Source organism: Nicotiana tomentosiformis, chromosome 4 (assembly GCF_000390325.3).
Source record: "Nicotiana tomentosiformis chromosome 4, ASM39032v3, whole genome shotgun sequence".
In the NCBI taxonomy this organism is placed as follows: Eukaryota; Viridiplantae; Streptophyta; class Magnoliopsida; order Solanales; family Solanaceae; genus Nicotiana; species Nicotiana tomentosiformis.
The window spans coordinates 135,518,304-135,535,577 of NC_090815.1; the positions used below are offsets into that span (position 1 = coordinate 135,518,304).

Sequence of the window (17,274 nt, forward strand, 5' to 3'; positions counted from 1 at the left end):
CTTTAGGCAATAAATTGTGGAAGCGATCACAGTATAGCATTATTGGATATTCTTTAGCAGAATCGCCAGCGAGAATGGCCTGCAATGATTAATTTACTTTAAATATCCTAACCTTTGTTTACAAAAGTAATATACTAATATAATATTTCAACTATAGGATGTGAGTAGAGTTCAATGTTATCTTGCCTAGATACACCCATAAAGAAATCCAACAGAGAGGAAATAACAGAAAAAATATAAGGGAGAGGAAGAGGGAGCAAATGACTAAATGAAATGAAATTAGAAAAGCAAAGAATCAAAGTTTATTGATGGATTCCTCTTGAGAATGAAGGAGAAGAGCACCATTTAACCGGTTCTTTACAACTGGGTCAATGGTGATAATTATGCCCCTAAGTATCAATTTCGAACCATGCGTGAGTAAATCAAACCACATGCAAGTAGAGAATCCGACAATAAATTACCAACAAAAAAGAAATCTAACATATACACACCAAAAAACCGAAAATAGTAAATACCCAACAAATTGTGACTACAAAAATGTGAAATAAATAAAGAAAGAAAATGCGAAAATCTGCTTTCCTGGGATCGAACTTTTAGCTTCATAAACAAAAATCACAATATGTAAGCCCAAAAGGTAAAGAGAAATCAGACCACCATCACATACCATCAAAGAATCTGACATTGAAAGGGTGAAGAAGAAAATAGAATTTGTACCACATCAATAGAAACACCATAAAGATCAATACTGAAGAGTAAAAAAGAAGGTGGAGAAACTCACCGGAAGAGAACTTTCACAGAAGAAAGAGCGGCTGCTATTCCAGAAGAGACTCCAATTGTTTTCTTTGTATTTTATACTAGATAATTTGTTCGCGCGATCGTAAAATACCTTTTTAAATTTCTAAATATATCATTTAGCTTTAACAGTAGAGATTGGAGATATAAATTTTTCAGCAGAATGATAAGACAACTATCATTAAACCAATTGAACATTCACTTGAAACTACAACTAAAATTGTGACTTTAAGAATTAAATAAGTCACTAACATATCATCTGAGGAAGTACATACTGAAGAATCAAATGTAGCATAAAAGATATCTTAGTGCTTTAGAAGGTTTACTAAATGCTTTGATCTCTCAACATCTTTGTAATAAAAGTGACAATTGGAGGTAATGCATTTGAAATGAATATAAGAGCAACAAAATTCACCTTTTGCCATATGAGTTTAATGTTTAGTGTATATAGAAATCATGAAAACTGCATATTCTTTTTGGGCGTGTTAACTGAAGAATAATATACAATTACTGATCAAAAAAATAATGATACATATTTGTTTGGATTATGTGATGATTATAAGCTTTTCTCGCAACATCTTCCTCACTTTAGTACTAACTTGATAATTTGAGTTTGTTTCAACGGTAATATATGCATTTTCTTTCAACAAAAGTTACAAGACTTCATTATTTCTTGTCAGACATTTTGTAAGCTGTTTATGGTCTTTGTAATATTTACTACATGACTATTTCCCATTTCTCGGGTGTCTCACAGTTTGTTGTTGCTTTGGAGGGTAATTATTTGAATGTTCAGTTGTAGCCCTGCATAAAAAAGTACTTATTTCGTTACTAAGTTGCAGTAACATCATCCAAGTAAGACTGCACTATAAATATGCTCTATGTTACGAAACATCAAGCAAAAAACCAAGAGATCCTCTATACTTTAATACTAAGTGCAGAACATTCAACTTCAAGATTAATAAGATATGGAGAAGGTAACAGGAAGAGTTCTCGATCAGCACATCTAATTTAGGGAAAACCTTGTCAGAATATTAAAGGTTTACCTTTTGTACTTGAATAATATTAATTATCAAGCATTGTACAATATCGAACAAAAAAAAGATCAAGGAATCATGAAGCTATAAGGTACTCGAGCTTTTTGATCCCTTGAAATCCTTTAAACCTTTGGATTCAACTCTCATTTTTAACATGGAAGCAATATAAGTCTGAACTCCAACCCATTAGACGGGCATCAATTAAATGATCATTTGAACTTCTAGACCTTAAACATGAAATGGAGCTACTAATAATTTTTTTCGCTCACTGCGAATAGAGCAGAGAGCTATATAAATGACAGAGGTCTAAAAGTATGTTTGAGGAAACTAACATGCAACCCATGAGATCTATGATTAGAAAGAAAGCTTACATGCTATTAAATTAATAGGCTAAAAATAGAGATATCAACACTGTCCCCGCTACTGCCAAAATAAGCTCGAAACACCAAGTGAGGAAACACACACAGAGATGAGAATAAAATCATATATAATGCAAATCCAAAAGAGATAATAAATAAATTATTGGTTATTTGATGATAGTGAAATATTTTGAGAAATAGACTGAGAAAATGTGTTTTGCTACGTTTCTATCAAGGCTTATGTACTACTGCTGAACATCATAAGAAACCTACGTATTTTCCCACTTTAAGTATCCGATCTATTATCTTTGAAACTCTATTTGGATCTTTTTGCACCCACCACCTCTCCCCTCCCCGCCACTTCATATCTTTCTTTCATTTTTTCTTTCTTCATCCATTTTTTTTTTTATAGTTAGTCACTATTTAGATTATTACCTTAAGAAGGAAAGGTGAAGAGAGTGATAATTCTTATTGATTGTGCTTTCTATCTTTTCAACAATCATACAACGTAACATAATTATCTTAGTTTTCTTTTTTTTCAATCTTTGTCTCTTGCAAATCACTCTCAAAAAAATATTGTGACATCCAAATGGTAAGGAGGAGGAGGAGGAAGAAGAAGAAGAAGAAGATATAAAAGTTTCACCCAAATCCATATGCTTAAACTCATACCTTGCCAAAATCGAATATCAATTTGAAGACGAACACTATGAAATTCAAATGGAATGGAAAATGACAAAGAGTAAAGAATTTTACCGGAGTACCCCTAGCGACTCATACTCTCTCAAAACCTGATATAAAAAGTGAAAAAGAAGAAATTTAATACATAGACACATGAGATAAAACACCATTTGAAGTGCAAAAAATTTGTACCAAATTTGAATAGCATAATGATGAATGTATCCAATTCTAACATGCATAAAACACACATTCCTACACAATTACGTAATTTAAACTATAAATACAAAAAATAAACAACCAAAAAGAAAATCTAATAAACGCAAAGTCATACCAAAGATGGAATCTAGAATATTGTTTAACATCAAAACATAAACTCATAATTAGGATAACTAAAGAGCAAGAAACTCTGTGTAGAGATCTTATGAAATATCCATTCTCAAATTTGTAATGATTGACTGGTGTAAACTAACAAAGAAATGCAGGAAGCAGCAAAATATATATATATATATACCAACCAATAAGGAAAATAAAAGGTTGTATCAATTAAACCTTACGAGACTCTCATGGGCTCATGGCCCTTTGATCATGTTGAAAAGTGATGAAAAAGTGAAACTTCTAAATCCATATCAATGAATGCAGCAATGTCAATCCAAAAAATTAATCTTTTGAAATGCGGGTATGAGAACCAAAACCTCAAAAGTCAAGCAGTAGACTTGAACAACAAAGGAACATATTAGAAGCGAATCAAAATAATGAGCAATCTAAACGGATGAATATGGAAGTAATTAAGTTATGAAATAATAAGTTTAAATGGAGGAAGGATCACAGGTAGAGGTTACTTATTTAAATTGGACGCATATTTAGAAGAGATATATCAAATTAGTTTTTTTCTTTTAAATAATAAATCAATATATCTAGAAAATAGAACAAAGGCAAAATATTTAAGAAGAAAGATAAATAGATCCTTGAAAGACTTTAAATGATGATAAATAAGTGGAGAATGTATTTCCATTTGAGTAGCACATAATGTATCTTCATTTGGGTCCAAAATTTGTATATACAAATGACATATCAACCGTAAGAAAGAGATTATCAAATTTACTGCACTTAAAGTAAAGTTTCAGGCTTAAAGTAAAACATGATCCTTATACAATCCAACCAAAAAGTATAAACCAATAAATTCAAGAAAAGTAAAAAATACAGAAATATCATTTTTTATGGAATTACCCAAAGGACAAACCTCAATGGAAGAAGTAGGGGTAGAGCCACCATCACTACCACCAGTCTACCTTGTGCTTCCGATGTTAAATTTTGTCACAAATCAACACTATTTGTCTGTCACAAAATCAACACCATTTGTCATTTATCACAAAAATTAAATAAAATAAGATCGGCAAAAGAATCAGCAAAATTAATATGCATTTGTCTACTTTCCATCTAAAAATTCATATTGATCGAATATAAGTAAGTGCTAACAGATTATGTAAAGAAACATATTAGATGTTCTCTGAGTTGATGTAAACATCGGGTGGGAATGATAAAATATGTATCATTAAAACTATTACTCGCAAGTTTATGTTAGTGTCTAAGTGAAGCAAATTCGGGCAGTAGACACAGTAATTAAGTAAAAATAGATCTTGGTGCAAAAATTAACTTAGAAGAGAAAGGGGAGAAGAAAAACATTACCAAGTAATGATAATAGTGGTTGATCTTTTACTGGAAAAAAAATACTTCTCTTCTCCTTTGTGATTGAAGCACCAAAAAAGTGAGGTCAAGTGACGAAAAGCTTGAAATTGTTGTGACAACTTCTACTGAAATCACAATCAAAAATTATTTTTCCAATTAAAAAAAATCAAGAGAGAAAAAAATAAAGAACAATCTGCAAAATATACTTTCAGTTTTTCATTTACCGACCCTTTTTGTCGCTTAAGTTACCAACTTGAATGGCAACTATTGGATTTCAATTCAGATCACCACATGTGATGCAATTTTGACATTGGCTAGGGTTGTCCAAATTGCAAAGAAAGGAAAGAGTAACAACTTAGAATAAAGGGCTTGTTAGAAATGGTTGGAAACCATTATAAGAGGAAACGTTTGGGTTTCCCAAATAATTTAACCGTTTACTTTTTACAGCACTATTTTTTTTTGGCAAGCAAAATTTTTAATTTACAAACCAAAGAGAGATATCACGAGTCAAAAAACAAAGGAATTTTTTCTTCATATACAATATTTGAAGCTTATTTATTAAAATTATCCAAATTTTGTATATTACCCCCCTAAACAAGATTTGGTTACAAATTATATACAATCTCTTAAACTAGCATCCTTCCAGCTGTGGGTTTCCTTAATTAAACTTGTGATTCAAGTAACAAAATTATTTTCAGTTACAAAATAGAGATACGCTACTATCTACAAACAATAAAAGACGCAATGGACACCGAATTTTCTGCCGTATCCATCTCTACCAAATATTTGCTATGCTTTTACAGCAAAACTCAACAAATTCAAAATAAAATTCTTATAGAAAAACACCGATTGCAGATGAATGTGGAGCGTAATTAATCAGCTTCGAAGATATAGCAGATTTTTATACAATTTGAAGATAAGAAATTATTTTTTCAAGTTTGAAATTGCTTCAACAAGTGAATTTCAATGGCAATACTTGCGATAATGCTTCAACACAGTGGTCGCTGGGATAGATTCGGGAGATATGTTGAATGTAAAAGGGAAAATATAGGAGGAAGCACAAAAAAATTGAGAGAAAAGAAAAAGGCAATCCCCGTGCATTGAGGCATGCCACGTAACTGGACTTAAGTCTCTCAAATATATATATATAGATATTATATTGATGTATGTCATAATCTACTAATAATCCAAATACTTTTATGCTTCAAAATACTACATCTCTCTTTATATATATATATATATATATATATATATATATATATATATATATATATATATATATATATTGAATATGATTTAAGAAATGTTTAAAGTGAAATAGAACCCAAGGGTGTAGTGTAGTTATCAATGAGCTTGGTTGAGAACCATGCAATCTAAGATTCAAATGTTATCCGACGCTGTCACACCTCCTTTTTACCCCCAAAAAGATATATGTATTATGGATTGTTGTGGGTTAAAGAGTTTTTCCAATTAAAGTGACAAATTTGAGTAAAGATTATTTTATTTACAGAGTCGCCACTTGGAATTGATTTTTTGGGTGTTCCAAGTCACCATTTATTTGAATCCCTAGTCAAAGGAAGGTTTGACTCTATTATTATTGGTCTACGAAAACAAAATCCGGGTAAGAAATTATGTTGACCGGAAAGAAGGTGTAAGGCATTCTCCGAGTCCCGTGGTTCTAGCACAGTCGCTTTATTGACTACATTTGGCTTATATTATTTTTGGATAACTTGTGTTTTATTGGTTCTCATATTTTACCTATGTACGCTTTTATTGCTTAATTAGATTTATAAAAATTATCTTGAAATAAGGCACGCGTACGTGTACTCATTTTTGTTTGGCATCAAGAATCATGTCACGCGTACGTGTACACAATCAATAACACATTTATTATTATTCGAAGTTGATTGGTCAAGTCATGTGAATGCGCACTTGTATTATTTTCCTAAACTAATTTGAAATTATTATAAGACCAAGAGTTTATGGATAGGAAATTATTTGAAAGTAGGAAAATATATTAATTATTTAAAGTATTAAAAAGTCATCCACACTTAGAAATATTTATAACTTACTACTCTATCTTTTAAATTAGGAGACATTTATCCATTATGGAAGAATGAGCTAATTAGTCTAGTGACAAAATTATTGGGCCTGACAGATTTATACTCAATCCAACCCATGTCTAATTCTTTTCTTTCCTATTAAATGTGGTAACTCATTTCTGGTTCACTTACTTGAACTCCAATGCATGGCCTATTAATATGACAAGATCTTCATTCTTTATTCTAAATATCAAATCTCATTAAGATGAAATCCTATTCAAATAATATGTTGACAAATCGTTTGAAACATGTAAAAAAAAAACTACAACATGATAATGTGTATAAATAAAACAACACAAAAAATTATCACATGAACCTCTATAAGAACATCACACAAAACAATGAAATAATTAACAAATGGAGGATAAGCAATGAACCTTTAAGCAAAAAATTTCCTTCAGAACTTGATTAATGCAAAAACAATTCTGAGCCGAGCATATACACCAAACCAAGGGCAAATCGGCAGATGAGCAGAAAATCTAGCGACGAACCTTCTAAAATTCGAGCCCGGACCGAAACTCGACTGTACCTCGTGAGGCTGCTGGTTTTTAGCATGAGAGAGGTGACTATCAATGAAGTTTCACAAGGTGTTTTTAGGCTTGAATATGAGGCATTTTTAGGTCTTAAACACGGTGATGAATTGCTTGAATTTTCAAAAGAAATAATGAAACGAGTAGAAATTCACTTAGCGCAGAAGAAGATTTTTTTTTTCAATTCTCTCCTCTATTTTTTCCTTCCTTCTCCCATTTTCTCCTTATTTCTCTTCTATTTATAGGAAAAACAAAATTCAAAATTTTTTCAGATTTATTTATTTATTATTTTATTATTTTTTAATTAAAAAAAATTTCCACTTCCCATTTTTCTTCTTTTTAAAAAAAATATAATTTTTCACTTTCCTTTACTTTTATTTTTTAATTTTCCACTTTTTTTACTTTAATTCTTTTAATTTTTCACTTATTTTACTTTTCTTTTTTAAATTTTCACTTTTTTTTTTTTTTTTTAAATTTCCACTTTCTTTTACTTTTTTTAAAAAACATTTCAGCTACCTTTACTTTTATTTTTTAATTTATCTTTATTTTACTTTTTATTTTTTTTAATTTTCATATTCTTTTACTTTTATTTTTTTAATTTTCCACATTCTTTTACTTTTATTTTTTTAATTTTTCACTTTCTTTTACTTTTAAAAAAAAAATTAATTTCCACCTACTTTTATTTTTAATTTTTTATTCCATACTTTTAATTTTACTATTATTTTATTCCCATCCGAAATTTTAAAAAAAGAATTGAGGTTTTTTATTTATTTATTTTATTTTAAAATAAAGATAAAAAATAAAAATAATACTAAAAATAATAATTTGACCTTTTAAATTATTTTTAATTCTTACCCTATATTAAAAAATATATAACAAAGATAAAAAAATATATATTAAATTTCTAAAAATATTTACATAGTAGAAGGTGGTAAAAATTCAAATAGTCAAAAATTAGGTGCTCACAGAGACAAAATCACTAGGTGATAAAAAACGCAAGCTAGTCCGGATACCATAATTATATGAAAAAGTTTTTCAAATAAAAAAATTATTCCAACTAACAAATCGTTAATTTTGACATACTTTTTCAAATGAAGTTTACGTCCGAACATTCGTAAATTAACTAATTTAATTCAAATAGGTATTTTTTAACATCAACCAAATATTATCCAAGTTAAGAGGGGTATCAAAAGTAATATAATCAAAAGCGATGGATTAAATTGACTTCTTAAAATATTTCAGGGACTTGTGGTTCATTTCTCTCTTTTGGAAGAGAAAACAGGCCCATAACCCGAATAGCTCTTCTAACAGTTTATTCGGAAAGCTCTAGAAGTCACCGATTCAGCCATTGCGGGAACTGAAGCATTTTCGAGAAAGGAAGAGAAGAAATGGGAGGGGGACACGGACATGGCGTAACATATAAAGGAATTACTATTCATCAACCTAAGCGTTGGCACTCTGTCACCGGAAAGGGATTGTGTGCCGTTATGTGGTAATTTCCCAAACCCTAGCCCCATTTCTCTTCTCATTTCATTTCCTCTTCTCGACTGAATTTACGAGCTATGAATTTGATATTGTAGTGTTTTTGGATCATAGATCTATGAATTGGATTAGACTGCTTGGAATTGAAATTGGGGAACCTTATGGAATGGGATAAAAATGAGTAGTAGGTTTTTACCTTAGATACATATGATTTCTCGTTGTTGAAATGAAATGTATATAAAGGATTTATTTAGCTGGTGCCAGCTAATTTGAGATTGAGGTGTAGTTAGGTTGGTTGATTGATGTTGGATTTGTTGTTAATCAATCTGATTTGTCTTTGGTATTGAGTAAGAATTGAATCTTTCTTTGTGGGGTTCATTGTTCTTCTCTGCATTGAACTATATATGTCTAAGTGTGTAGCAACATGTGTTGATGGTTGACATTTTGGGGTTTGATTGGCTAAGATATGATGCTGCTTGTTTTGCATTCATGTGCTATTGAGTGAAGAATCCTTTTTGCTCTTTAATCATCTCTTGCTTCCTTGATGTGGGTGAAATTGTAATTTAGCTCCCAAGGTTTGAGATAACGGCATATTGGGTTGCTTTTCAAAGTAAAGAAATTGTCGGTTTTATCAGGTCAAGGGGCATAACGATCTATTGTTGGATGAGCGAGTTAGAAGAAAAACTAGATTATAGCTTAAAGTTATTTGTTTTGAAGTATTACAAGTTGCTATCACAAGGACGAGCGGGGCGTGATTCGGTTATCTCAGAGTGTAGTTTACATGTTCTACTTATCAAAAAAAGAGTATAGTTTACTTTGTTAATTATAGGTTTCATGCCCCCTTTTCTTCTCCCTGATCTGATTTATGCCCTATTTTAATTCGTCGAATTGTTTATGTTCTAAAATTGAACCCTGGGATATTACATAACTCTATAAACAAAACTGTCTTCAATTATAGTGATGGTATTGCGAGAGAAGTCGCTCTACATATCCAAACTTCGCTAGTTCTGAAGAAAATTTATATTCTATCTAATTTTTTTTCTTGATCATGCATGATTAAGAAATGCAGTGCATGATGAAGTGATTACCTCTTTTTCTTATATAAAATACATGTCTAAAAGGAAAGTTTGTATTTTGAAAAGTGTTTTTTTCAGTGTTGAGGATGACATTTACTCTGAACGAAGTTCAACTGATTTATCTATTCAACTGGTTAAGACCTGTTAAATGTATTAAACTTAAGACAATTACAAGGCTCGTATAGTGAGTGCATATGTTTAGCATTATATTGTCTGTAATGTGGCACACATAAGTGTACGTAAGTAGCATTGAGCATAAGTCTTCCTCATGAAAAAATGTCTGGGAAAAAAGGATCAATTACAATACAACAATAACAATAACATCCCAAGCTAGTTAGGGTCGGCTATATGAATACTCTATCTGTTTTGCTTCATTTGGACAACCTGTATTCTGAGTGTCTATTGAATTAACACTTCTTTATGAGTTGGATATTGAAGTGATATTGTCTCTACATGGCCATGTGATGAACTTGGAATTATATTGAAGTGATATTGTTCGCTGTTCCAGCTTGTGTTCAGTGGGCTTTAAAGATGGATAGGAATTGAAGATTCCTCAAGGGGATAGCTCTGCCTATACGTAGACTGAATTTTATATGCTTACAGAAACTAGTTTTTTGCTGTAAACAAAAATATATATGAGACAGATGATATGATTGGATTTGTAAGTACTCTATATGCTTAGCGTGTTTGCTGTGCATTTGTATATCAGTACTTCCTGTGTGCTGCTTTGTAGTAATGAAATATTTATCTTACCTATCAAAAGAAAAAGATTCATCAAGAATGGACTATTTTCACACTGGCCCTCAACCTACTACAACCCTCCTTTGTCGGGGGTTGAGATTGGCAATATGGCCAAGTTCACCCCATGCGGAGTTATACCAATTGCAATAAATAAATAAAAAATAACAAATCCAGTGTAATCCCACATGTGGGGTGTGCGGAGGGTAGTGTGTACGCAGACTTTACTCCTACCTTGTGAAGGTAGAGAGGTTGTTTCTGATAGACCCTTGGCTTAAGAAACAGTGAATAAGAAGCAACCAATAATGACAACAGCATGAAATAAACAAAAACACTACGTGTGATAACAAAGATCTAGAAATAAGAAATACATGTATAGTACTAATATTGAAGGGGAGCCTTGGCGGAGGTCACGGGTTCGAGCCGTGGAAACAGCCTCTTGCAGAAATGCAGGGTAAGACTGCGTACGATAGACCCGTGTGATTAGGCCCTTCCCCGGGGGTTGCTCCTTTTTTTTTTAAGTATAGAACTAATACTATTGGTTAGAATAACATTATGTGGAATAACAAAGATCTGGTACTTATACCAATTGCAATATGATTTCAAAATTAATGTTCCTGCTGCAATATGATGAGAGGCTTATACCAATTGGATTGGGGATTAACTTGTGAAATATGGCTTTACCTGACATTATCTGAACTGCTAATTTTGAAACTTTTGAAGCACTGAAAATTTTAATTAGAGAAATAGCTGCTGATTTTAATTAGTGCTGCCTTTCCCTAAAGTTTTGCATTTTTGGTTTACGTTCATCTAGTAAGCAAGAGTGGGTTGCTCTAGTGGTGAGCACCCTCCACTTCCAACCAAGAGGTTGTGAGTTCGAGTCACCCCAAGAGCAAGGTGGGGAGTTCTTGGAGGGAGGGAGCCGAGGGTCTATCAGAAACAGCCTCTCTACCCCAGGGTAGGGGTAAGGTCTGCGTACACACTACCCTCACAGACCCCACTAGTGTGATTATACTGTATTGTTGTTGTTGTTGTTGTTCATTTGGTAAGCAATAGCCAGAAGGTATGCAGCAGGACAGATATCTTAAATGCTATATCCCTTAAGTATAAACTAATGTGCTAAAATGCTCTGTAAATATTGGTAGGAAAACTCATTACTAGTATATAGAGAACGGTGTATGAACTGTAGTCTGCTTTTTTTGTGGTATAATAATGGGAGAGCTTATATATTGGTATACTTGCTTACAAGGTTTGTATTGAATTACTTGGTATAATCCTTAACACCATAATCTTTTTGTTGTTTCAGGTTTTGGGTTCTCTACCGGGCCAAGCAAGATGGTCCTGTAGTGTTGGTGAGCCTCAATATTGTTTCATCATTTCCGACCTTTTCGTTTGGTTATATAACATTTAGGTAATTGTTAATATGATTTTTGCTGTTTAGGGCTGGAGGCATCCCTGGGATGGCCATGGCCATGGTCATGACCATTAGGTAATGTTTTTGCTACTTCTAATGTTATAATGGAATGTGATCGCGTTTTCTCACATTATGCTGGCTGGTTAGATCCATCGTAATTCTTTTGTGCTAAATGATGCTTCTCATCCAAAACCTTTTGTATAGTCAATAACATAACATTTAAAATATCAAAGAAAGTCAATAACATAACATTTGTCTTCATCTAAACGACATTAGGAAGAAGTTTGCAAAGCAGCAACTAGTTGGGAAATGGTAACTATATAAGCAGAGAGATTATTCCTTATTTTATCAAAAAATAACCATAATCATAGGGAGATACATGTCAAAATTGTTTTCTTCAGAAGAATGACTGGTACATCTGATGTGTTTGATTGCTGCCAGATCATATCACCACCAGCCAGCATATTCCCACCTTTTGCACAATCTCTACTTTATTTGCATATGATCAGATCTTCACTGCTAGTATTGAGATGTTGATTATCTTCAAGTAGGATGCTATTAACCATCAAAGTCTTGAGCTATCATCCTCTTTGTTTAACTAAGCCGTTCTGCTGAATCATGCTAATTGATTTTGCAGATGTGCTGGGGAAGCTGTGGCAGGATTATAAACCGAAACTGTGGCAGGATTATAAACCAATATGCTCAATATCGATGTATTTTCTTGGAAAACTCTAATGAATTTCTTTCAAAACAGTTGTATTTTGTGTTCAATAAATCCTATGAACTGGAGAACTTTTTATGGATGTCACTTGATTCATAAGATGCTTAGTTTAATCTACTCTTGAATCATATTTTGCATTATGATTGAACTGCTTTGCTTCTCTTGCACTGTTCAGTTCTCTTTGTTGATTTAACTTCAGAATGGTGCATCGTTGGGCGCCTTAACAGGGGTGATGGTGTATGCCTTTTGAGGGATATAGAGAATGTGCATCGAAAATTCTAAGCGTAATTTCATGGATTAGTTTAAATAGAACTAGTTGACGCTTTCTAGTATTTTATATTTGTAGCGTCAATTGACTCAATTCTAAAGAAGCCTTCTATCAAACATTAACAGTAGCAGATGATGTTAATATGAAGATTTAATTTTTATACATTACCAGTGCTCTGTACTAGTAGGTTAAAAGTTAAATTTAAGCGTGTGCGAGTATATAACTAGAATTTGTATCAAAATGGATAAGAATTAAGAACCATGTAACCTTAAAAAAAAAAAAAGTAGCACGGTGCAAAAAGCATTCCGCATTTAGGGTCCGAGGAATGGTTGCACCACAAGGGTATGATATAGATAGTCTATTTCAATGCATGCATTAGTGACTAGTTTCAAATCCGTGACTTGTAGGTCATACGTAAATATTACTGTTATTCCAAAGCTCCTCTCGCAACCTAAATTTGAATTGTCCACTAAAAAGTTAAAGCCATTTTGGGACAACATCAAAGGTTCCTAAAGTAGTGATGCTTAATAAGAAATGAACGACAGGAGAGTTAAGTTATAGTATCCTGAAGTTTAGAATTAAGAAGACACAGGAAGGCGTTTAATATATGTAAAAGGGATTGGCTATATTTTATTGAGAAACAAATAAAAGAATTGAGTGATACAATTAGCTACAAGTCTAATAAGTTACAATTAGTTTTATCTAAACTCTCAATATCAATCCAGTATTAGATTCACCATCTGCAGTCATTGCTTCAATTGAGCTCTGCAGTGATCTTATACTGGCATTTCTAATATGTGAGTATATTGAGAAGCGACACTCTAATTCTCCTTCAAGATATTCAATGCCAATTTCCACTGCTTCCAATCTTTTATTCGCACATTGCAGCGTCATTTCATCACATTTTTCCCATGAACTAAAGCTGTTCACTCTCATTAACTTTGATCCAAAATACCCTTTATTTGATTTCTTATTATTCGGACTTGGCATTGACATAAGTGACATCAATGACTCCGCAATAGACATAGTAGCAACTCTCACTTCCCTTAGCACAATCACAACTACCACTAAATTATTTTCATTGTCTTTCACTCATCTCTGGTTCGAGCCTAATGATTTTTCATTCCCTTTAAGGAATGCAAACGCTTCAAGATTTCTTTCTTCAACTTCTTTCGTTGACAATGGTAAGCTGCAAACTTGTTTTCGCCAAAGATAATTCTTCTGAATGTGGACTTGAGGTTGTAGAGATGATCTTTGATGAGCAAAATTACATCTTTTGTGGTGCTACAAACATCGAGCATTCTTAGCGATGTCTCAGAAACTTCGAGGACCCATTTTTCTTGTCCGTGATGCGCGATTTCTCGTTTGATCAGTGGTGAATGAAGCAATAAGTCATTGGCTGAGTTGTGCATGTCTCTTAGAGCATCAAAATTTGGTAGTGCCATTGTATTTCTTTTCGTGCAATTTCTTGAAATAGACTAGAAAATGGCTAGGTTTAAACTTCAAACTTTTGAATTGGGATGAGACTGGGTAGAGTAATGCTTTGCACTTGTACCCTTTTTATAGTTTATGTAGAAATGGATTAGAACGTGATTTCTAAGGGAAAAGGACAGGATTCTTTGTACGGATACTACTTGGCTTCTAATTGGCAACAGCTAAGGAGCTAAATGTATTGTCCCCAAGGAAATTTCCTCCCAAAAGGGGAAGACAAAAGAAGGAAGAAATATATAAATATGATTGATTAGTTGATAGTATATTTTTGTAAGATATTGTTGTTCAAAAATTAAGTTAGAACAGTTATTTAATAAGATGCATGCACGAGGAGGAAGAGCAACGCCAGTCTGGTGCTTAATTAAATTGTTTTTTCCCAAAAATATCTTGTACTTTGGGGTCCCGATTAATTTGAATTCGCTTTACGTAGGACTCACCAAAGAAGAAAGCATTCCTTATTAATTTTCAATTTCAGGACTCGAACCCGAAACCATTGATTAAGGATAAAGGGATCCTATCCATCCACCACTCTTAATAATTAAACAACATGATTTAGCGAACTTCAACATGGTTTTAGAGTACTTACAACTGTTTATGTTTTTGTTTTCTCTGTTAATTAAGACATGAAATCTTCCATTAAGATTATATTCTGACCATGCATAAGAAAATTCTTCCAACATGACTACATATATTTTCTCGTTGTCTTTTAGTGTAACAAATCTTGGTTCTTCTTCTTCTTCTTCTTCTTTTTTTTTTTTTCCGAACATGATGCGTTGACCACTTGACCTACCTGGAATTCGTTTCTTATGAGGACGGGTAATAAATAAAGTGATAAATAGTAAAATGATGCAAAACAATCCAAACAGCATTATTAGTATAGATATAATAACATGTCAGTTAGTGTCAAAGGAAAACACCCAAAGTATAACGTCAAAAAAGACTGAATACAACCTAAAGTTGCTCTGTCAATAGTTGGAAGAGGAAATAATACAATTCTAGACAGGCCATAACACATTAGTGAGTTAATATGAATCATCCAAGACCAATAGAAAGGCCAAATTGGTAATGACTTGGATTGCTTAAGCCTAGATCATTGTTCTACTTGGTTCAGTTACAAGTGATAAACATTATTAATTGATCTTCATGTTGTTGCACCAAGTTTTAATATACGAATTAGTAATTTTATGCGTGTGCGCTATTTTATACTGGACAAAATTACAGGCTAGTTTGAGGCGTAGTTCTTGTTGTTGCTGTTGTTGTTGTTATATAGTTTCAACTTAAAATTTGGCCACTCAATACTAACAAGTTAATGTTAAAAATCTTGAGTGGTTACTCATTCTTTCAGATCCGAATAACAAAAACATTGAGAGAGAACCAGAGAAATAATTGGTGTGAGAACAACTCTCTATGATTACAGTAGTATTAACAAACATTTAGACATATGATTAGTGGTTAAGAAGGTTGAGGAGGGAAACTCTGGTTTTTAGAAGATACCTAAATATGGTTCCTAATCCGTCCTCCAATTCTTGAATGTTCGATTCAAATGTCTCGAGTTTTTTAAGTACACTTTGCATTTGTGAATGATCTGTTTGTTTACTTTGAATAAGAAGAAGCAATTCCATGTCTATCTTCTCTACTTCTGAGATATCAGCTCCTTCACATGACACTCTCTTTGGCTTCAACAGCTTAGAGAACAAAGACAATCCACTTGCCTTTGATCTCATCTTTGGATTTGAAATGAAAGATAGAGTTGATTCCAATACTGTAAGACTAACTTCTTCAACTCCTTTGATTAAGCTAATCGATGATGCTAAGTCAGAGTCGTCTATCACTATTGTGTAATTCTTCTCTGTGTGGTTCAAAAGATCTCGGAAATATTTACGTTCCTTTATTTGTGAGAAAGCATCTTTAACGATGCTACAGGTATCGACAACATTGAGGGACACATCAGAGACTTGTTCAAGTAATTTGGCATGTTTTTCAAGGGAGAGAACTTGTTGGTTGATTGGCAAAAGGAGGACATCATCAACACATTCGTATAATTTTCTAAGACCGTCCAATCTTTGGAATATTGTAGAGTGAGAAGATGTGGAAGTTAATTCAGATGACTTCAACCTTTGCAACTGCTCCACTGCACTTGCAATAAGAGGATGAGTTGCAGTAGGCAAACTCGTGGAACGAACATGGTTTGTCGCCATTTGATTTTCCATTTGAAGCTCTTATCTTAACTTTGCTAGTGCAGATTGATGAGTTTGAAGAATGTGGATGATGAAAGGTAGGGTCTTGGAATGGTTTGGATCAAGATGTTAACAATTTATATATAGCTAGTTGAAGACAGAGATAATAATTTTACCTGTTTAGCCAAGTTGTCATGTCTCTGATCCTCTGAATGCTCCTTCTTTTGTGCAAATATTATTTTCTCATTCATGTACATTGTTTTGATAATAAAATACTTGAATATTCTTTTAACCACCAGGGTTACCACCCAGTTTCCGAGCAAAAGATTGCAGCATTATTATATGTTTCTGAGCTGATTTTTGAGATTTGAGGGAGCAATAAGAATCTTGAAAGCCTGTCATATTTATTTTATATCAATTGCACACGTTTGAGATATATGTAATCTGCTCAAATGCCAACTGCCAAGGGGCTAGATTTGTGTACGGTTCTGTGTACCAGTTCCTGAATCTATTCATTATTTGCAGTAGTAAGTTTGTGCGAATGCAAATAACAACAATAAACCCAGTGTAATCCCACAGGTGGGGTCTGGAAACTTGTGCGACTGTTTCTTGGAAATGGCATTATAACATGCTTAGGTGGAATGTGAAGTCTGATTAAATTGGTTTTTTTTTTCTTTAGGATTGTCACACTTGCAGTAGAAGGTCCTTTTGGGCTACCATTTGAAG

The 17,274-nt window shown here is 32.8% G+C and overlaps 3 protein-coding genes and 1 long non-coding RNA gene across 5 annotated transcripts; 1 reads left to right on the forward strand and 3 right to left on the reverse strand.

Annotated features, from left to right (window-relative positions):
* Positions 1-1,262: 1,262 nt before the first annotated feature.
* Positions 1,263-4,906, reverse strand: LOC104094817 (uncharacterized). Of its 2 annotated transcripts, XR_685990.4 has the most exons (5): positions 4,778-4,906; positions 4,550-4,674; positions 4,104-4,198; positions 2,855-2,973; positions 1,263-1,593 (listed from the first exon to the last, which is right to left on the reverse strand). It is a non-coding gene; the product is annotated as an uncharacterized lncRNA (long non-coding RNA). The 2 variants fall into 2 exon arrangements; XR_011415852.1 differs by lacking the exon at positions 4,104-4,198.
* A 3,567-nt stretch (positions 4,907-8,473) lies between these two features.
* On the forward strand, positions 8,474-12,727 carry LOC104110966 (NADH dehydrogenase [ubiquinone] 1 beta subcomplex subunit 2). Its single transcript, XM_009620542.4, has 4 exons — positions 8,474-8,673; positions 11,784-11,829; positions 11,919-11,966; positions 12,529-12,727. Exons 1-3 carry the CDS (start codon positions 8,570-8,572, stop codon positions 11,964-11,966), a joined length of 198 nt encoding a protein of 65 aa, XP_009618837.1. The 5' UTR covers positions 8,474-8,569; the 3' UTR covers positions 12,529-12,727.
* Positions 12,728-13,989: 1,262 nt separating this feature from the next.
* LOC104110967 (uncharacterized) lies at positions 13,990-14,325 on the reverse strand. Its single transcript, XM_009620543.3, has one exon. The coding sequence runs from the start codon at positions 14,323-14,325 to the stop codon at positions 13,990-13,992; it is 336 nt and encodes a 111-aa protein (XP_009618838.1).
* Positions 14,326-15,781: 1,456 nt separating this feature from the next.
* On the reverse strand, positions 15,782-16,646 carry LOC104110972 (uncharacterized). Its single transcript, XM_009620547.3, has one exon. The coding sequence runs from the start codon at positions 16,579-16,581 to the stop codon at positions 15,817-15,819; it is 765 nt and encodes a 254-aa protein (XP_009618842.1). The 5' UTR covers positions 16,582-16,646; the 3' UTR covers positions 15,782-15,816.
* Between the last annotated feature and the right edge of the window lie 628 nt (positions 16,647-17,274).